This window comes from Diadema antillarum, unplaced genomic scaffold, assembly GCF_040938485.1.
Source record: "Diadema antillarum isolate AM-2024a unplaced genomic scaffold, OU_Dant_1.0 seq00000544_RagTag, whole genome shotgun sequence".
Taxonomy (NCBI): Eukaryota; Metazoa; Echinodermata; class Echinoidea; order Diadematoida; family Diadematidae; genus Diadema; species Diadema antillarum.
In genome coordinates this window covers 10,250-32,448 of record NW_027271490.1, presented here as the reverse complement: position 1 = coordinate 32,448, position 22,199 = coordinate 10,250, and the positions used below count along the sequence as shown (strand labels likewise).

Here is a 22,199-nt window from a genome sequence, read left to right as displayed (position 1 = left end):
TATAAAAAAAACTCCCCTCACACACACACACCCTCACACACACACACGCACACACACACACAAAAGTAGAACCAAGTGTAACAGAGCTAGGTATAATGTACAAAGTTGAATATCTTGGAGATTGCATATAGATTTAAGTTTACTTTCGCAGTTTAACTTGTTTTCGAAATATTACACATTGTACATATATATTATATATATATATATATATATATGATACTTGTAATCCATGTGTTGGCACCAGTACAGAAAAGATGACGAATTAGGGTGGTAATGCATTTCAGTCCAACAGTGCTATTTAGTCAGACCAAATTTTCGACGAAAACATTCGTCTTTCTTCACGATTGTCGTCGATCCTGAGGAAGACGAATGTATCCGTCGAAAATTTGGTCTGAATAAATAGCACTGTTGAACTGAAATGCATTACCACCATACTTCGTCATCTATTATATATATATATATATATATATATATATATATATATATATATATATATATATATATATATTACGGGTACCATCTACCCCAACCCCCCCCCCCCCCCCCTCCACCCCAGGCCACAGGATGCCCAAAGGCACCTTAAATATTACCTATACCGGACGCCTTGGGGCTGGGACCAAATTATTGGGGCCACTTTTGATTTGTGATCCTCTTTTTGAAAACATATGGTCAAATTTTCAACAAACTTAGTACTGTAGGTGCATTTATTGCTAGTGTCATGAATATATGAACATCATGCCTCCCTGGACCATGGAGGTCCCTAAAGGCTTGTAGATATGGCCCTAGAGGTTCCCAAAGTCTTCCAATTTCCTCTCTCCCAAGTAATAGTCTGTAAGAATGGATGGAAGGTGAACTTGAGATACTCAGTGAGTGCTGGACCCCTGGGTCTTTTATTCAGAAAGTGAGTGAGTGACATGGTACCCTGATATGACAAGAACATTCTCTAAACAAATGTCCAAACTCATGAAACTTTTGTAGAGTAGCTTATGGATATAAGCTACTCTTAATTTGAATAGATTTATGTATAAATATATGCAAATTTTTAGTGAAATATAGGTGATTATTCCTGATTGGAACGTTTTCTACAACAGTGACTTTCAGCAGTAAAATTAAGACCATAGACACCACCACTTGGTACCTTTTACAGATAGAGATATAAGCCTGTAGAGGAATTATGGCGGCAATTTTGCATCTATTAAATGCAAATATATGCAAAAAATGTATAAAGGGAAGCTTGAAAGTTACTGCTAATATCATAATTGTATTCCCTGACCTAAAAAAAAACATAGGTTTAGACACCAGAATATATTTTTTTGTGGGTTTTATGTCCAGATATACAGCGACTTATTCCTGAGTGTACTTCATTAATGGTATACGAAGATACGGGCTTGCACAGGCAATATGGCGGCCATTTTGCATATAATTATATGCAAATATATGCAAAAACTATATAAAGGGATGTTTGAAAGTTGCTACAGATAACATAATTGTATTCCTTGACCTAAGAAACATAGGTTTAGAAACCGGAATTTACTTTCTATTGGTTACGTATCCCGAGATATAGGCATAAACAGGTTGTATGGCAGCCATTTTGAATTTATGCAAATTAGACACTGATCCACTACTCGAATTTTAGGGAACTTTTAATACGTTATTTTAATAGCTCTTCCGGGTCAAATGCAAGTGGAATCGTTTCTGTTGCAATTAGTTGTGGGTTAACCCACTTTTTGTCGTATTTTGACTGGACTATTAGCGCACAACTATTCCGCATCGTTCGCGTTTGAGGACGATAGCTACAAATTTCCGATATCGATCAGTGAACTTTTGGTTTTATTGGAATCTTCAGCATTTTTCCTGTATGTGAGTGGGATTTCATAGAATTTCAGTCGTAAAATGTGATTCAAACATGCATAAATATATGAAGAGGTGCGGGTCATGACTCAACTATAAATTTGAGGTAAAATGTGAATTTTTTCGTGTTTTTACATTTTTATGTGGCGTTTTTTGCGATTTCGGTCCACACAAAGTTCTGTGAGGCTAATCTACGAAGTCTCGCGCGTACAGAATGTCATTAGTACGCAAAAATGTGCGTGTCCGGTAATACCATGCGTCCGGTAATACCATGCTTGCCCCTACATATGGTAATACTACTAGTATTATCCGCCTTACTGAGTAAGGTCATCCCGTGGTATCATGCATTATAAAATGGGTTCAAGAATGTAGCCAATAGGAAGCGCTGAAATGAGACACACCTCCTTCCTTTACTTCAGTACAACTGCACTGCCTGTAATCCTATGGTAGATTGCCGATCGTCTGTGCGCGCGGCGGCTCCCTTGATGAATTGCATGCATACGCGTACGCGCTGTCAATCCTGTAAACAACTTCTAGTTCGGGCTGCCGGCCGGCCGGCCTGTCATCCCTTGTGCATAACATATGTGGCGTACGTACGTATACTGTACTATACGTACACTTTGTACAGTACAGTAGACCAAGCGTTATGGGACCGGACGCGTACATGGAGTCACTTTGAAGAGCAAATCCAACGATTTAGCAGGTTAATTCTCACGCCGTTTTCAGAGTATGTTGTCTAGTAGGCCTATATGAGGAGTCTATATCAAGTCTTTAAGGTAAAGGGTGCATATTCTATGTAAAATAAGTAAGTTTTCATGCGGGTGTCCGGAAACCCAACCCCCCATTACCCCGTAGTTATGGGTAAACTCGGCCTAGCGGGTAAAGTCGGCCGCCAGCGCGCACAGTACATAAAATTGTACTGTGCGCGCTGGCGGCCGACTTTACCCGCTAGGCCGAGTTTACCCATAACTACGGTATACTTATACTGTATGTGCGGGACTTCCGCGAGTGCGACGTGCGTAAAAGTTTGGGACGAACATCTTCGGACGTCTTGACCCACAAAGGTACGTGAAAAACGCTGAAAAATGATGTTAGTTTTCGAATTTTCGACCCATTTTATAAAACAAATGATGCACAGGATTATTTCGTGGCGTTAGTGTAGGCGTAGTGCACTCGAGGGTATTTACAATTGTGAAACATGCACGAGGCGAATAAACGCACTCTATCCTGTGCATCATTAGTATATTAGTTATATACCTCGTGCACTTGATATCTCATTTAATATCAAATTTCAACTTTCTTCATTGCTCTATACTTTATGTAGTTGTCCGTCTTTATTTTTCCATCTGGCAAATTTCTATACATATCCGTCATTATCTAACTAACTTTCTATAAATATGTCGACTTACTTCGATCTATTTGTTTGGGTGTATACAGACCTACTGTCTGTCTATAAGAGCCATCTTTTCCTAGCCTATTCCTCCATACTTATATAACATTTGTATTATTTACAGGCCCGTAGCCAGGGGGGGTGCGTCGGGTGCGTACGCACCCCCCCCCCCCAAATTCTGAAAGGTCCACTTTTTCATAATAACGGTTTTTAGCAATTCTCAAGATAACAATCCAAATAAATATAAAGACACATTATATGCTACGTGAATGTGGAAGAGTACGTTTAACAATGTTAAAAATAATTGTACGAAACCCTTTTGTTGTATGAACCATCGGATCGTCCCCATGCACACAAACACAAATGTTATGTATCAATTTGTGCGAGCTATTATTATATTGGCACTGCATGCCATGGCCCTTGGCGCGTGTGACCGGTGTTTTTTTTTTTCCACTGGCCGCCCGAGTACGTGCGATTCGTGGATGACATTGAGGTTGACACTTGCATTTTTTCACAGGAACAGAGGTAAGTGGATGAAAATCTAATAGCCTCAAGTTTACATATATGATAAAAATTAAAGAAATTTCCTCGAAATTACTATAATCGAAAACCTGAGACATTTTATATCTACGTCTCACAAAGATATAGTACATGTATATATAAGTACATGTTGGCATGATAATGCCTGGGGATAGATTATTATGTCAACTATTTTCCATTATGAATGCATGCTCCAATCAAATTGTGAAAAGGTGGTCATGAATTAGCATTTCTTACGAACGATCAGGAGAGACAAAACAAAATGAAAGGCCTGTCTTACTCCAGTTCTCTTGTAACACTCATTGGGCCATTATGCATGCCTAACGAATTATGATATGACGTCAACTCATTTTAGTTGTATTTCATTTAAATGTAATGGGTAAGAGGGTATGAGAGGGAATGGAAAGTGCTGAGCTATGAAGTAAAATGGTAAAGTAAAAAGTTTGTCAGATAGTATTACAAAAGCCTGAATATTGCAAGAGCTCCGGAGTAAAAACAGTCAGTGAAAACCCCTATGTATGATAGCATTGTGAGAGCGTTAGACTGCATTGTGACGCATCGTTATTTAATTTACATTCTTTATTGATATATTTTCATAAATATCTCAGGTAATGAGTCGGATTGGATTACAATTCTCACTTACAGCTTTGTAGAAGTCTGAGTCAACAGTATCACACAGTACTTCAAGACGTATTATAGTACAAACGATTTCTTGAGCCTGCACCGTTTCAGGCTCTGTTCTGGATACGGCGGTAGAAACTCATTCTTTTTTGTTGTTTATTTTATCATTATTTACTAATCTCTTTTCTAACTTACAGGTAGCAGATTTCTTTGCAGGCCAAATTCGGAAATGTAGTATTGATTATTACTTATACATTTTCTCATGTTGTGACAGTTCTATTGGTTCTCATTTTAAAGTGAGCCAAAACCTAAGAACATTTTCACTTATAATTTCCAAAGAGTATTATGCAGGCACGCAAACTCATTTTAGTTGTATTTCATTTAAATGTAATGGGTAAGAGGGTATGAGAGAGAATGGAAAGTGCTGAGCTATGAAGTAAAATGGTAAAGTAAAAAGTTTGTCAGATAGTATTACAAAAGAAACTCATTCTTTTTTGTTTGTTTATTTTATCATTATTTACTTATCTCTCTTCTAACTTAAAGGTAGTGGATCTCTTTGCAGCCCAAATTCGAAAATGCCTAGAGACAGCTAGTAACCAAATATGCTACTATAATTTAATAAATAAGAAATAACCATTCCAGTATGTATCTTAGTGTGCACAGTAAGACAGATCAAATCAAATAGGAAAACATCTGAGCACTAAGCCTGAGGTCTGAATTTGCACTCAACTTCTTCCAATGGCTAACGGATGTTTAATTTTTGAATTTCACTGACCTCCAAATTTCACAAAGAAAACCTTCTTAGCATGATGGTTAATATGACATTTGACTGATATTGGAGATGTTTGCGAATCGGATCTACTACCTTTAATATTATTAAATCTAAAATGATTATTTGAAAGTTCGGAAATGCTGGAAATATCCTACTAGTAGAGGCTACTATGTAATCCCGTGAGATTTTTGTGCCAAAATTGATTTTTTTGGCTAACTTTGTCAATTTGGGGGTGCTGAATCCAAAAAACTTTGGTTCCATTTTTTCTGACAACGTCTTCAGCCGCCATTTTGAATTTCAAAATGGCCGCCATAGCAAACTGTATTTTTATCCATATCTCATTAAGTGAGCACTGTAGAAGCTTCAGATTTGGTGCATAATGCATGGTTGTGATGTCAAACACTCTGGTATACCTTTTTCTGATATTGTGGATTGTTCTGATACAATTTGTAGGCTGCCATCTTGAATTTCAAAATGGCCGCCATAGCAAACTGTATTTTGAACCATCTCTCAAACAGTGAGCATTGTAGAAGCTTCAAATTTGGTGCAAAATGCATGGTTGTGATGTCAGACACTCTGATATATCATTTTCTGATATTGTGGATTGTTTTAATACAATTTAATGGTTGCCATCTTGAAATTCAAAATGGCCGCCATAGTGGGGGTTTTTTTTGTGCCTATATCTCATGTTACAATTATTGTAGGAGCATCAAATTTTATAGTAATGCACATACTTGTGGTGTCCAACCTTCCAGTACAGCTGTTTTCTATTGTGGATCATTAGATAGACCACCATCTTTAAATTCAAGATGGTGGCCATAGAAAAACATACGATACTGTGGTAAGCGCCGTAGATGAATTTGCCAAAAATGTCCTAGTTAGACCAAATTCATTTTCAGGTCACGCAGAACGACAGCCATCTCTTAATTCAAAATGGCTGCCATAAATTAAGACTGTAAGGACGAAGTTCCAATGACGTCATCAAGCCATCCTGAGGAGCAAAAAAAAAAAACTGTCGGGGGAGGAAGGGGTCCCAAACCACTTCCCATAAGTTTGGGAGAGCGTGTAAGCGTTACATCCCACGTCGCATAATAACCAAGCGGGTATGTGGTTCGCGTACATGTGATTTGTTTTTGCCTCTCAGATAAGACATTATTTGGTGTCGTGGAACCTCGTTAATAGTTATATTTAATCCTAGTTATTGAATATTTGTATAAAAGCAAGCATTGATACGATTAAAGGTGATCTTCAAAAACTTGATGCTGCTTCGAGAGAATGACGACAAACAAGGAAAAGTCTCGCAATGGCAAGAAATGCTATGGTCACCCTACCAGACATCCCATTCACAAGCTTGTTTGTTGACTACAAAATGAAACAACTCATCAGGGAGCTCATAATTGCTGGATGTATTTCTGGAACAACACAGAATGAATAAGGAATGCCAACGAGTAGGTTTTTCCTGATTATCCTTGTGTGGGTCATCCTCAATTATCAAGACTTCCAAGATGCTTACTGCTGTAATGACTCGAAAACTACAAAGGAGCAATAATAGCTCAGTTCTTTGGCACTTTGGATGCATCAGAATTCCCCAACAATTTAGAACACCATCACACGAGGGTAATCTCAAAAACTGTCGCTGCATTGAAACTGATGAATGTGGTGTTTGGCAATCAGGTATCGAAAACATTCAAGGAGGATATTCTAGAAAGAGATGTAAAGGGAAGTTATTCACGTTCTGTGCAAAGAATTTGTATCTGATATATAACTTAATAATAAAAAAACAAAGAATCTGTCTGGGATAATATGAGAAAGGTCACACATTCAGCTCTTACGATTGAAATACACCATGTAAGATTGGATCAAAAGTCATTCAGCTTAAAAGGACCACTACTATCTTATAACACTTCTACCGGTACAACTTTCTTGTAGACCTATCATTATTCAGTCATTACTGGACGATAGGAATTATCGGAAGTTGTAAGTTCTGCTGTTCTAAGTAATTCCTCAATCACTCTTCATCTCACAATTTTATGGTACACTGTATTCTCCTCATTCTCACCAACAAAGGTTCATTTTTCATATCCATGCCTTAGAAACCCACAAAACTGAGTCAAATAATCAGCCTGAAAGTTGAAATACTGATCAGTCAATTCCAACTTCCACAGAACGGGGGAAAAAAGAAACAAAAGGTTCGTCAAAGATGCCATGGGAGCTGTAACCTGTCACAACGAGGACGCAGATATCCTCATTCCATTGTATATAGATGCTATTTCAAAAGCAACAGAGAATTTCAGAGATATTGATGATTATTACGTATAGGCACTGACATTTTCATTCTCCTAATGGATCTTTGCTTTACTTTTAATTCTGCATCGCATGTTTTCTGCTCCATCACTGGAAAAGGAAATGATAAAGTACAATTGACATTGTTGAGATATTATGTTCTGCAAATTGTTGTGATAAACAAAGGTCTGCTTGGTCATGCCTTTCATGGCGCAGGCTGAAGTTGAAAATTTGAGGATGTCTCAAAGAGCAGATAGATCAAGAATTCTCTAGGCCTTGAATCATCCAGAATGTGCAATGACACAGCCCATGCCTTCCAGAAGTTGGGGCGTGGATGACTTCAACCTGGACAATCTCCCGCTTTGTTCTCGTAGAGTCTTGATACAACACATCCAGAGAACAAACCTCATAAACCTTCACATCCTAATTTGTGCCTCTACTTACAGGGGAATATGATATGGCACATTGTAATTATTTCCAGCGGATATATATAAAATGTGCAATTAAATGCTTTCAGCTTCCTACACCAACGGTAGCCACAGAATTCATTACCCTGTTCATATGGCAAGACATACAAAAGTTATTGTTTCTGGAAGAATTTAGAACCAATTCTCCCCTGTGTACAGCCCTATACAAGTGCTGTGACTTCAAAAACGCATGCAGGCAATGAGCCTGGAAGACATAAACTAAGTAAATTTCCGATAATTTTTCTAGTCAGGGCCTAGACGGCTAATATTGTTTATTTAAACTCTATAACCAAATCGTCTAAATGGGGGCACTCAGACACAGATATTGGGGCACTTTTGAAAGTCATTTGCTTTGACAACATAATCACATGATTTCCCATTTACAAGCTTTACCCAAATGCAATGCTCTAAAAGGAATGTTTCCCATGACAGCCATTTTGCATTTCAACGGGGCAGTGTACCTACAGGAAGCAGTCACGCCTTATACGCAATAACAATACTATTTATTGAAATGATTGACCTACACATAGGTCCTACATTAAAGTGCTCCAGCTTGCTTGAGTTTGCAGGGTAAAGACCTTACAGCACCAATTATGGGTCGAAATCCATTTTGAATTTCAAGGGTGGCAGCCAATGCGAATAATCCACTAGTACAGACTGTATATAATTATGTGTGTATGTGTGTGTTTGTAAAAGAATGTACAATGTACACCACCATAAACACTAAAATGCCTAAAAGTTGCTTGTAGCCACAGATATAAGCTGAAAAGCAGCCATTTTGAATGATAAAATGGCAGCCTCAAAAATGATCTGCAATTTTAGGGGGGGGGGGATCAAAGTGCATCTGAATGTTCAACACCGTGAGCCCGGTTTGTGCTGGAAATGTGAAGTTTCTGTATTGTTTACAACTTAAAATATGGGTCAAATATACATTCTGGTATGGCGGCCATTTTGAATTTCAAGATGGCCACCTCTAATATCAAAATGAACCATCATTGCAGGAAAAGATGTTTCAGAAAGTATAATAGCATATGCACGTTCTTTGCCCCAAGTTAGAACCTTACACATTGTATACGATATGAGATATAGGCCCAATTACATTTGCTATGGTGGCCATTTTGAATTTCAAGATGGCCGCCAATCAAAATGATCCATCATTTAAAACAAGAATATATACATTCGCATGTCTGGCATCATAAGCATGCTTTTTGCCCCAAATTCATGCCTTACATATGCTTACAACCTGAGATACAGGTAAAAATACGTTTAGCTATGGTGGCCATTTTGAATTTCAAGATGGCAGCCCTCAAATTGTATTTAAACAACGAAAATATCAGGAAATGGTGTATCAGAATGTCTGACATCATAAACATGCTTTTTGCATCAAATTTGAACCTTCTATGATGCTCACATTATCAGAACTAGGTCAAAATACAGTTTGCTATGGCGGCCATTTTGAAATTCAAAATGGCGGCTGAAGACGTGGTCGAAAAAAATGGAACCAAAGTTTTTTGGATTCAGCACCCCAAAATTGACCAAGTTAGCTAAAAAAATCAATTTTGGCACGAAAATCTCACGGGATCCAATATTTCGACATAGCAGACCGTACTATACCACAAGGAGGCAAAATATAAATGGTTCACATTTACAATTCATTTTGTTTTAAAAATTTTCTTATTTATTTTCGTTTTTGACAAACTCGCATACCAACGGCTGATATACTGTATAGTAAAGTGAATGTTTCATCTTCCAAACAGCATCCAATGGGATGGGATGACCATACTCGCTAAAGAAAACGCGTAATAGGGGTCGTTTTTTCTCACGGATTAGATGGGAAAGTGTGATGTACGAGCGTATATAATCAAAGGGTATCAAAAAGGCCGAAATTTGGGAAAATGGTATATTGTTCAATCATGATGAAGTACTTCTTTAGGGTGCAGGAAACATTTAAGGAATACTTGTTTTTAAGGCCCGAAAAAATCATATGATCATTACTCGTTTAGGGGCCATTTTGAAAGTCCATGTATGAGCATGGTGTCCACCTTTTAATTGTCGCTACCCCTCCCGGGACAGTATCAAAGGACCGTTTTGTTATTAACGCAATCCCCCCTTCCTTTAAAAATCCTGGCTTCAGGCCTGCTAACGCGGGTATACAATAGAAAAAATAAAAGTTAAAACAACACCAGGAAAATCACTATTCTCAATTTTGCGGCGCGCTACGCGCGCAGAGTCTCGAACACAATTAAACTTTGCAACTTCCTGGCAAAATGAGTTTTTACTATTTCCTAGATGAAATACCGTAACGCGATTGCATGCAACAGACAAAAATACAAATTTCCTCGAGACTTTAAAACGTCATTAAAACAGTAAAAATTCAGCGCAAATTCTTATACAACTTTTGTAGTTCGGTCGTCCAAAGAATATATATATATATATATATATATATATATATATATATATATATATATAATTGTGTGTGTGTGTGTATGTGTGTGTGTCATCATAGGTATTGGTACCGAAGGTCCGTTTTTTTAGTGACCGCACCCCCCCTTGAAAAATCCTGGCTACGGGCCTGATTTATCTGTCCACCCACTCATTAATACATCTGTCCGTCTGCCTGCTTTTTAATCCAAGTACAATTACGTCTTGTTGAAAGACCAGTCTACATAATATGTATGCACTGCACTGGTGCAGGTGCAAATGACACTGTTCGGCTCTCTGTAGAACATTTCTTTTTAATTTCATTTTATAGATTGCGAGGCTTTTTATGTGCTTGGCAGCTTAGAGCTACCATGTAACCTATGCAGATGAAAAAAAAAATTGCTTGAAAATAGTTCAAAATGTGAGTTTAATAGGGATAGAAACAAGTCAACCAACGTAAAATGTTAATCAGTTATAGTATAATCAGTGTTAAGCCTTGTTAAATATGCAAAATGTGAAAATAGTATTATTAGAATCGTTTCTAGAATAAACTGTCTTCAGTCATGGTTTATCGAGAAAATTAGTGATATCTCCTATATTTGCGGCTTTATTGCCAAAATTATAGTAGGATGTTTTGTGATACAACTGAACTATACATATGCATCAAAATGTGATAATTCGAACAATCAGCGGTGGCCTTATCAAGTAATGTAGGCGCTATGGCGCCAATTGGCATCCCTGTTTACTACAGTTTTAAACGTTGTGGTTTAGGTTGTGTTTGTTTTATTTCGCATCATTGAAATGGCGCGATTCGAAAATACATAAGTAAGTGGAATACAGAAGAAAAAAAGTGAAGTAAACAGACAAAGAAAGCCTACGTTTCGCGTAGGGATCAAAGTCCTTCTGCTTCACTGTATGTGAACGGACCTGTTAATGTTGTACATTACACTAGGAGGGGAGCCTATTGTTCTGACAATTCATTATCTCTCAAAAGTGAGATTAAAATGAACGACCGTGGTGTTCTGAGAAGCTACACCAAAGAGCTTTTCCCCAGTAACTGGTGGAGAGGAGAAAAATCTCTTTGAGCTACACGCACTCTCGATTGACCTTGACCTTTCCGCAGGCGAGCGCGAAGTATGCAGTTAAGCGTCTTTGCTGCGCACCTGTCAACGCATTCCAACAATGGTGCGCGCTTGCCCGGCGCGCTTTCTGTCATATCAAGCCTAACCATTCAAAAACCTACAGATTCACATTTTGTTTTGCTTTCTTTCCATTCATTGAATGCACAGCTTTTTGTTCAACGTACACTACAATGTATTTATCGGGCATTGCTTTCGAACTCTAACAAGAATTTTAAATCTGATTCTCATTGACGGTGTTTAACAGCTCCAAGCGATGGGCGGAAAGAGGTAAATCTTTATGAATGGTGATAGTTGAAACCGTTTGTCTGTCGCGTTTACAGACATTTCCATCTGTTTATTTGTTGTTGTTGCTGTTTTGTAACCACAGAAGTAGTGTCTAGATCTAGATTTCTAGAGTGCTAGAACACAAAACACTTATCTTCTCATCACGGGTCAGTTATGTTTTGCTTGATTCTATCGAGTGTGATGACACTTTCTGTCATTTCAGAGAAATAGACTCCTAGTCCTATGCAAAACAATGTGCAAGGTTTCCGTCACTGTATGAGAGATGTAGACTATACAGTAACTCACACTGGTGAGTTAGTATCCTTCTAGCTATCATTCCTTCCAGACAAAGTGTGGAGGTTGTGGATGATGGACCTTGATATTACTTCTTATTAGTGGTTTTACTGTTAAATATTACTGAAATTACGAAACTCCTGTCCTGCATGGTTTCAGACTACGATTTATTTTCCAGGTTCTGCCATTATTTGAGGGCAGATAGCAATGTCAGTAATGTATCTATGTGCGTGTGTGTGTGCGTCTGCTTGTTTGTCTGTCTAGCGGGGTGATTGTTAGGTGCCATTTCTTGAAGCATTTCGATGGCATCCGACACTCTGCATTTACCATAGCAACCGCTTTGTAGCACAAAACAAGAGATGTGATTAATAAGTGGGCATACGTAACAAGCGTAGCGAAGGAAGGAATTAGATGTTTAGGTTATAAAAATGTAAAGGGGGTTTGTGTGTAAGGACGGAGAAGACTGTTTATAACAAACTTGCATTGTTCTGTTCTCAGAAGGAGGATATTTTCGAGGCGCTCTCTCCCACTTCAGCACATCGCTGTCTGTTCCAACCTGGTCGTGATCAGCGTCACCGTCGTGCTCTACGCAGCGTCCGCCACAGTGGGCGCCCTCACCACACTACCGACGGCCGAGCCAACGGCCGAACCGACGGTCGAACCGACCGCCGAAGATGAACCTCTCGTCACCACGAGCGAGCCGGAGGCCGGGCCCGAGGGTGAACCCGAAGGCGAGCCTGAGGGCGAACCCGAAGGCGAACCCGAGGGCGAGCCGGAAGCCGAATCCGAGGTCGAACCGCCGGCGTATTCGGAACAAACACCTACCGCCATCGAAATCATCATTCCTCCGTTTTCGTTGATGCTCTTGATCTCGGGTGGTAAGTAGAACATTCTTGGGTAATGGGGCGAGGGGATACAGCACTGATTTTTATGCGAGGTTTCACCTCCTACTGAGATCGGCGGGGGCACACACACGCACACACACACACACACACACACACACACACACACCGTCACCCATACACACACATAGGCTCACTAGTTCACAAATCCACACTTATACAGACACATTCACCATCACACACACGTATAGCTTTTACTCAGCACGGACATCCGCGATAACAAGATGAGAGGAAAATTGGGGTGAAATTTTATCCAATATTCTCTAAGTTATCCTTACAAGGTCACAGCAAGAAAAGAAAACACCGCGATGAATAGATTTCGAGCAGTCATTTTGAAGAAATCGTTAGTTTGGTTCCTTTAGAAAGTGACTCTCTTCTTTAATTTGTTTACATCAACAACATTGGATAGGTGACAAAATTTCTTTAAAATACATCAGCACGTGGAACATTTTTACTGTCACTGTACGCTATAAGTTATGAAAAGCAAGGAATTCAAAATGTCATGCGAAACTTGATCTGAAACATGTCAAAATCAACAAAACATTAGTTGAGACTCATTTCCAGGTATATAGTCCAACATCTGTTATTGATCTTTGGTATGACTGTAGATTGGTACAGAAAACCTCTTGGCGTTGCACACACTGTCTAAATTCCCTGGCACAGAAAGGATCAATATTACTTCAACTTCAAATGCATAATTTCTAATTTAATCGACGTTGTGTCACTCAGTTTTTAGGGTAAACGTAGAGAGTCATTAACGCAACTCTCTCGCACCCTCATCTCATCCTCAAAAAAACAATCGCCGTTTCAGGGTTGGTGTTTCTCATGGTGAAAGCTCGTCTGAAGCGGGAAAAATACAAGGAGCACGACTTGCCTCGAGACTACCTCACGCAGCCCAGTCTTCGGAATCTCACGTCGTCTTTCGGCGGTCCCGCGATGGCGGGTGTGCAAGAAATGAGGGAGGCCTGTAAACATGCTTGTAAGTGACTTGCCAGGAGGCTACGCTTGTATAGGCTTTTGAAAAGGCTGAGATATCCAAAAACAAGGTGAAACAAAAAGATCCTAACAAAAGGCGTGGCCTGTCGCCTTTTATCATTATCACTTTTTTGGATATCTCACCCATATGAAAACCAATTTTCATCAAATAAACGTTGAGTCCTTCTTAAAATTACATGCCCTTTCATATTCATAAAAAGTTTCTCATTATCTCACTTAGGAATGTTATAAACCTGAATCCCTACCTCAACCAGTACTGTACAGTCCCTTTAAAGTCTGTATTCATTTCTAGAACTATACTCCAAAAATATTCCACAGAAAAACAAACAAACAAACAAACATAATACAAACGAAACAAAACTTTTGACAAACCATTACAATCCCCATCCACACAGTGGGATCAATTTTTTAAGACGAGACTTTAAGTGGTTGCAAGAGTGTTTTTTTTTAATGTATAAACGCTTTGAACTAAACTATTTATGTTACAACATTATGTTGAACAACGTTAAAAGTTAATTTCACAGAACTTCCTTATTTTGATATCCATGTGCATTGCTCTTTGATACATTTCGGTAATTTACGCAGTACGTACATTGTGCTATACACTACACTGCAATTTCGATCTAGTACACTACACTGTATTCGCAAACACGACAACACACCTATTTATAAACAGTAAACCATTAACCGGTCTTCTGTTAATTCATTTGACGAGTTTCATCGCGAAATGGGCTGAGCGCCATTTCAAACATTTTAAAGTAAGCCCTTCATCAGATAGAGCAAAAGAAAAACGTTTCCATTGACACTGCACTTTTAACACAACAATTAAGGAATATCTTTGAGGTTATGATCATTTGATTATCCCATATTTTCATATTGTTTTTTTCGTGTTTTTAGCAGCTTTATTTGCAAATATCTCAACTTTAACAAAAGTGAAGTAAGTTTGTTTTTAGATAAAACTCAATTTTTGTTCTTGTAATTTGTCTTGCATGCACAACGTTTAAAATCTGTCGTTCCCTCTAACTATCTCTCTCTCTCTCTCTCTCTCTCTCTCTCTCTCTCTCTATCTCTCTCCATCCCACCATTATAATCATATTTTTCGAAACTGCTTTGGCTGTTTTCTTTTCTCTTTTTTTGGGCGCAATTTCGCCCAAGTTCTGACCATGGAGGACGTGGAGACCATTCATAGCATGGACCTGTTCTTCAACCAGCCCCTGCCGCTGTGCCGCATCGCCTTCCCCGCTCTTATTTCTCTTGCCCTCTGCCCCTTGGTCCTCTTCATCTACTCGCCCGTCACCGCCTTCTTCTGGCCGCCCGACGAGTTCCCCGACGGCGTTCCCAACATCAACGACGCCATTGGTAAAACTATAATAATACCAGAAATCCATACAATGCCCGGAAATCGCAACTTCCGTTTATGTAGCCCAAACCCACATTCAAAAATACATTGTAACCCCATTGAATTGCATGCAAGACATCAGCAATTCTACAGGTTATGATAATGACAATTTCACACTACTTTCGAGTTTACTCTAGTAGATCCATTGAAGTCACACATACAGACTGGAAGTTCCATTCTGGAGTTACAAAGTTTTGCATGTTTTCAAAGGGGTCATCCCACGAGACCGACACCCACGAGTCATACAGCCCACGAGTTCGACATTGAAAACAGGTCCACTAGTCATACAGCTCACGAGTCATACAACCCATGAGTTCGACACTAGGCAAATAAAGCCCATGAGTTCGACACTAGGTAAAAGCAGCCCACGAGTTCGACAGATACAATACGGGGCTCAATGTGTCGGTCTCGTGGGCCTTGTTAACTTAGTGTCGAACTCATGGGCTTTATGACTCATGAGCTGTATACCTCGTGGGCTGCATGACTCATGGGCTGTATGACTCTCGGGCTGTATGACTCGTGGGTGTCGGTCTCGTGACGTGCATCCGTTTTCAAATACCCACCACACGTATAACAGTAATATTAGTTGGAACCGTACACACAAACTTTTTAGGGTAATGATGTTATCAGCTCAAAGTCTCAAAATGACATCTAAATCTTCACTACATTTCACGTTTTTACTCGTGAAATCATTAACACATAGTTTTCTCTATCCAGCAAATTTATTTTAGTCTTGTAGTGAATGATCTAGCAACATACTAAAAATCGTAAAAATGGGTATTGGGTTGTAGTTGGGTTGTATATATAATATTATTATCGACCAAAGACAGGATTTGTATATATCTTTATAATATAGGAGAATGTAAGGTATATCCGAATATTTCTCTTTTCCAATTTGACTGTGTGGTAGCAAAGAATATCACTCGTTGAGGAAAAAAATGCGAAACTTTAAAGTATTCAAACTGTTCTCTCTTTTATGTCTGATTTTTAAGAAACATCATGCAATTTTGTTGTTTTGATTTCACTCTATTCATTAGAGTCAACTTGAAGATATATATCATAACATGAAATGTCACTGCACTTTAACTTAAATTGACCTTCAACTATAGGATTTACCCTAAATCTATAACTTTAAAAGTTCCACAAATAAAATATACGAATGCGAATATTATTGGACGTGGTATATTTAAGTACGTTTCTCGGGATGCTGCGATTATATGCATAAACTTTCACCGTCCGTATATCTATCATCTACTAGTACAAATTGTATATCGTAGCCTACAACTCTTGGAAGTATCGTGTCTGTCCAGAACTCACGCCTTTGTTGACCTTGAGAAACTTAACGTTACTTCACTTGTGCAGCTCTTAAAGATATAATTTGTGGAACGACACATAGTATATAGGTCACCACTTCAATTCAATTCAATTCAATTCAATTCAAAGGTTTGAAACCACTGTTGAATAGTCTTAAATCATAGCTGAAGACTTCCTTATCAAATGAATAGTATGCAGGCATACATTATTTTCTCAGACAGCGAAGCGGAATATCAGAACTATTTTGAACGCCATTTGTGCCTCACGAAGTCAGTGTTCGTTGTATGATGAGATTTGATATCATGTTTACATACTGCTCGAAAGTGCGGTTTCGATATAAACGGCGTCGATATAACGACGAATTCTCCGTGATTAAAAATCGATACAATGACGCTTTCACCCTCTCTCTCTCTCTCTCTCTCTCTCTCTCTCTCTTAGCCTTCGATCTGTTGATTTAATGGCGACTCATTTTGTCGTTTTTGTTGAAGCGTGTTTTGTGTTGCTTTTTTCCCTATTTCTCCCATTTGTAGCTTGTTTCCTTGCACCTGCCGGACTGGTTTACGCGTAAGTTTCTTCGACAATATTATGTAAATTAGGTCTGTTCCCTATGCATAAACAGATTTTTGTAGCGAGGTGTTTGTTGTTGTTGTTGTTGGTGGTGGTGGGTTTTTTTTTTTTTAAATTAAGCTGTTCCTATTAGAAACTTGTCAATACATGGAGCCGTTCGTATGTTTCACTTGTCGTTTTGTCGGGCAAGTCTCTTGAAAGCTTTCTGGTGGTCAAAAACAACATTTGATTTGCTCTATGTATAAGGCGTATGTACGAGTTTACGTGACTCATGCTCGTAAACTTTGTCGTGAACTTTTTTCTTAAACGGGGTCATAGATGTTGCAAATTGTAGACCAGCTAATGAACTGAAATGTGCGCACACTATACCACAAACAATTTCAGGTATCATAAGGGCTAGGGTATGTCAATTTGTTCCTGTACAGTAGAGAGTGTGGAACTCAACGAGACCACTTTAATCAAGGCAATATTGAGTTGTGCATGCGAATATCCCACGTACAATGTGATTGTTATCTCCTACTGTCAAATCCTGGGGAGTTTGTTAGCTTTTGGGCTTTACGATGTTTTTATCGACCCTTTCACTTTTGTAGTCATCATAATTGTGATGATTGTAGTTTAATAGTGTTCAATTCTCCGATTATCAAAGAATACCAGTGAGATAGATACATCGAATTACTCACATTCCATTGGACATTGCGGCAGCGAGTCAAAGCAGGTGACTGGACAATGGGACAAAAATGCACAATGCCTATCAGGTGTAAGATATCGATTTACTGTTACTTGTGACATGTAATGCGTGACATTTGTATGCCCACACGAAACGCATGACAATGTATAACTATACACAGCCCTGTCGCTGTACACACTCTTGTCGCGTTGTATACAGCGACAGGGTTGTGTATAGTTAGACAATGTGTAAAGACAATAGAGTACCAAAGTGTAATGTCATAGCCATTCATCGATCGCCATGGAAACTGGTTCTAGACAACCTTCACCTGGCCAGAAAATCTGTAAACACTATTGTTACTAACCATGCTCCCACCTGGGTCCAACCCAAGATATAACAATGGACTGTGATATCATCACTTCGGTACTTTATGCCGATTAAGAGTAAGATATCAATTTACTGTATACTTGTCACAGTCATGTAATGCATTACGTTTTTGTATGCCCACATGAAACGCATGACAACATCATAGATATGAAATGATACAAGTAAATCGTAAACAGTTAAACTGTCAAATACTTAAACTAATAGGCCCTACTATAATAGATAAAGTCCCTTTGAGGAAAAAACTTCACTTATTTATTCATCATTATAAAGTGTCCCCGCTATTATTCATCTGTTGTTTTGCCCTTCATCCGTCTCACGCATCGTCTGCGCCGGCGGTTTCCCGCTCACGCAGGACATCGTTTGGCTTCTCCTACCAGTCGGCGATGCAGAAACAACGATCTCTCATTAGCATCGTCTCCAACGAGGTCTCCAAGCTGGACCAGATCATTGTTATGACGTCACACCTCTCCTACATCACCTTAAAGGAGAAGTCAAAGGTGAGGAGGTATCTTCTTGATCCGTACGTAACAATATACTGTCCATCACCCTTGTTTCTTTGATTCGTCAGTCATGTTTCTCATGTACTCACGTCGTCACCATTTGGTCGCTACTTGGACTAATGTGCGCGTGTCTTTGACCTCGTCACAGATCTATCGCTACGTGAAGGACGAGGCTGTCACGATCATTCGTCAGATCCAGGGGCTGTGCAGCGGGAGCACTGAGGAATATATGGGCGACAAGTGCAGCGGACAGATCTGGCGGGTGAGGCAGGGCTGAATATTCTAAGCTTGCAAGTTTTCAAATACAGAAATAGATAGATAGATAGATAGATAGATAGATAGATAGATAGATAAATTGAGGGGACAGGAGGGGTTGAAAGACTGACGAGAGGGGAGAGAGAACGGGACAATTTAATTTGTTTGCATTTAGGCTTGTTTATCCTGTACTTTGTTGTTAATAAATCCACTTTTAGGAATTACTATCTCTTATTCATTCCACATAGGAAACAGTAATTCTATGATCTATTCGCATAGACTAATTTAATGAGTTATAACGCTTTTCTACCATTCTTGTTTGTTTTTTTTTAATCAGATCGTACCAATCCTTCGCAATTCTGGAACAAGACAAACGAAGTGGCATTTGGACAGACACATCTTGGTAAGATCACCTATAAATAAGTTTGTATGCATACATGATAAAGTTCGGCGCGGCAAGGTGGCTCAATCGTATAAGCGTAACTGCCTTGGAATCAAAATACTAATGGGCGGGGATCGAGTCCCAGCGAACTTAGCTAAGCAATCGTATAATCATGCTACCCCGTCTAGTAAGATGTAAAACACTTTTGTCCCTATACAACAGGACATTACTTTATAGAATGGAGGTATCTTGCATAAGAGGGTCCAAACTCTCACATGCGCAAAATAAAGATCAGGGTGAAAACACGCGGAGGACATGGAGGAAAACGGTCGAATGATGCCGACCCAATAATGGTTTTCGCTCCAAGATGACTATGTAAGGCAGCAGAAGGTTCAACACGTGAATGCGTATTAAATTTGTCCAAAGTACTGGCTAGCTGTTATAAAAGTAGGCATCAGTTATGTTATGACATGGGTAAGATTCTAAGTTGTGTGCGCTGTCGAACTACATGATTGACGATAGTTACAGCAATAGCAATTGTATGATTCAATACAAGATGCAAGGGGAAAATCTTTAAACTTATATATAATAACTACAATACAAACTGCTTAATCTTTATGACGAACTAAGTAATTATCTACCTGTAAGTCAGTTACTCTTCTGTAATACATGTACAATATTCCCCTTTTGACGAACGATTATATAAATTTTCCTACCCATATTGCATGTTCTCTCTCCGCTTCAGGACAGTTTGATGGACCACGTGGTGGGGCTCAACTCAGATTCCTCTGAACGCTATGAAGTGATGATGGCACGGATCCACCCACTCAAATGGCTCTTCCTCGAGACTCTCGGATTCTTTGCCTTCTTTGGTGTTCTGCTCCTAAATGTGAGAAACCACTGGCACTAGTGTATAGATAGGTTAGAGCGTATGATTTGCCGCAAGGAACCGGGGTATCTCGGTAGTCTAGGACTATGGATTGTCAATCTAATGTCATCCGTTCTAGTCCGCTGTTGGTAGCGTCAATATTTTTTCTTATTCCTCGTTGCTAGGTTAACGCTCTCATTGTCTGACCAAAAGTCATTGATCCCGTGGTGTTTGCTGATGAACAATCACTTTGTTGCTTAGCAGTCACTGAGCAGTCAATAAATTTTGTCACGTACGATGAATCAAAGCTCAAAACGGAAACTCAAGATTCGGGTGTAAATGAATTTTGGTTCGACGAAAATTTGCTCATTGTCGAGTATCTCCTCCACGGGGATCAGGGATTTAGCTGTTAATGCAATTGTCTTATTTACCAAGGGTAGCTTTTTCAGTATTACCGGTACTCTTCCCGAGAGTTGAGCCATCATACCCATACTTTTACCCCCGACTGTGGCATTGTAGTCGGGTACCCATTTTTAAGACTGGACATAGAGGAACATTGTTGGTTAATATTTTGTCCTTGATTCTTCACACCGACCTGTATTTCTTGCTTCTCTCTGCTAGGCCTATTCGTACCGTATGGAGCTTGCCATGTGCATCATGACCGTCTTCAGTATTACCATTCTCTGCTACGTGGTCGCCGATCTCGACTCACCTTTCAACGGCTTCTTCAGGGTAAGATGGTAACACAGTTTTATTTCATTACTGTGAGTAACTTGAAAGGGCGCCCTCACAAGTATATCAAGTTGACGTTCAGTTCCGCCATTCATTGATCTAGTGGTACATGCACTAGCGCAGAGATCAGTGGACGATGCATGCTCGTCAAATGGAGAAAGGCACCCTCCTTCATTTTATACTCATTTGTTTATTTTTTTTGCTTATTATTATGAGCTACGTTTATTCTCTAAGCCATCTTTCAAGCCGTGTTCTCTGTTTTCCCTTCTTATCAGATATAATTTTTATGCATTTATGTGTGTTTTAATTTAATTTTTCTCATCTTCGCATTGCAACAGAACGTTTGGCAATCCTTTGACTGCCTTGATGGCCCAAATTACAGTCTGAAACTCTCAAGTACCGATAAACTTAGTGACAATTCCAAAAACCACATGCTCATGATCAGTGATATGAAATGAGTTTTCTCCTCGTTCATCTCCTTCCAAATTCATATATGGATCTCCAGTAGCAGGAAATAATTAACAATTAATAAAAGTGATAAAAATTTTTGTTATTGGCCTGGAAAAAATAGGCAAATTGCAAGGAAAGTTTAACAACACCTCCTCCTCGAAAAGACGATGGAATAATTTGATGTTTGTTAGAGAAGGGATAGGATTAGAAAACAACTACTGACTCCTAACAAACTTCGCAGGACTATAATACATAACTTCTTCCCATTCTTACTTTCAAAAAAAAAAAATCATTAATAAGGTCAATCTTAGTGCCCTGCCCGACATTGTCGGTAAGGCCGGCGTCTTCTACGATCACGCTGCCCGAGGCAGGCACGTCGATGGCCCCGCCGACCCAGGAGTAACGCCAGAAGACGACAATCATGACGACGATGAGAAAAAAGAGGCCATGTTCAGCGCGCACAGCTTGGGAGAAGTAGTGCTCAACAGCTACGAAATGACTGAACGAAATGAGTGAAAACTTCTGCAAAAGGCGGGAGGCATTCTATCGTTTTGAGAATGCTAGGCCTAATGATTGATCCTCATGTCTGGACATTCACCAGAGAGGGCGCTAATCAGCTACTTATGAAAATGACTGTCACATTCGACTAAAAAACAAGACAAAAACGAAAACAACCACAAAACTGTACATTATTCAAGTTCAAAATTTAGCTACTGGAATGATGGTCGAAATTAT

At 39.2% G+C, this 22,199-nt stretch overlaps 1 protein-coding gene across 1 annotated transcript; it reads left to right on the top strand.

Annotated features, from left to right (window-relative positions):
* Positions 1-11,740: 11,740 nt before the first annotated feature.
* LOC139734710 (uncharacterized) lies at positions 11,741-21,980 on the top strand. The gene is made up of 11 exons (XM_071645504.1): positions 11,741-11,754; positions 12,544-12,835; positions 13,695-13,926; positions 15,099-15,302; positions 17,187-17,220; positions 18,630-18,774; positions 18,926-19,039; positions 19,370-19,435; positions 20,160-20,303; positions 20,904-21,014; positions 21,765-21,980. The coding sequence occupies exons 1-11, from the start codon at positions 11,741-11,743 to the stop codon at positions 21,978-21,980; spliced, it is 1,572 nt and encodes a 523-aa protein (XP_071501605.1).
* The last annotated feature ends 219 nt before the right edge of the window (positions 21,981-22,199 follow it).

Bases quoted from the DNA above. Each gene is read 5' to 3' on its own strand.
- LOC139734710 (XM_071645504.1), top strand. The intron at 15,303-17,186 runs GTAAAACTATAA...TCCCATTTGTAG, and splicing joins CAACATCAACGACGCCATTG to CTTGTTTCCTTGCACCTGCC. The intron at 19,436-20,159 runs GTAAGATCACCT...TCTCCGCTTCAG, and splicing joins ATTTGGACAGACACATCTTG to GACAGTTTGATGGACCACGT.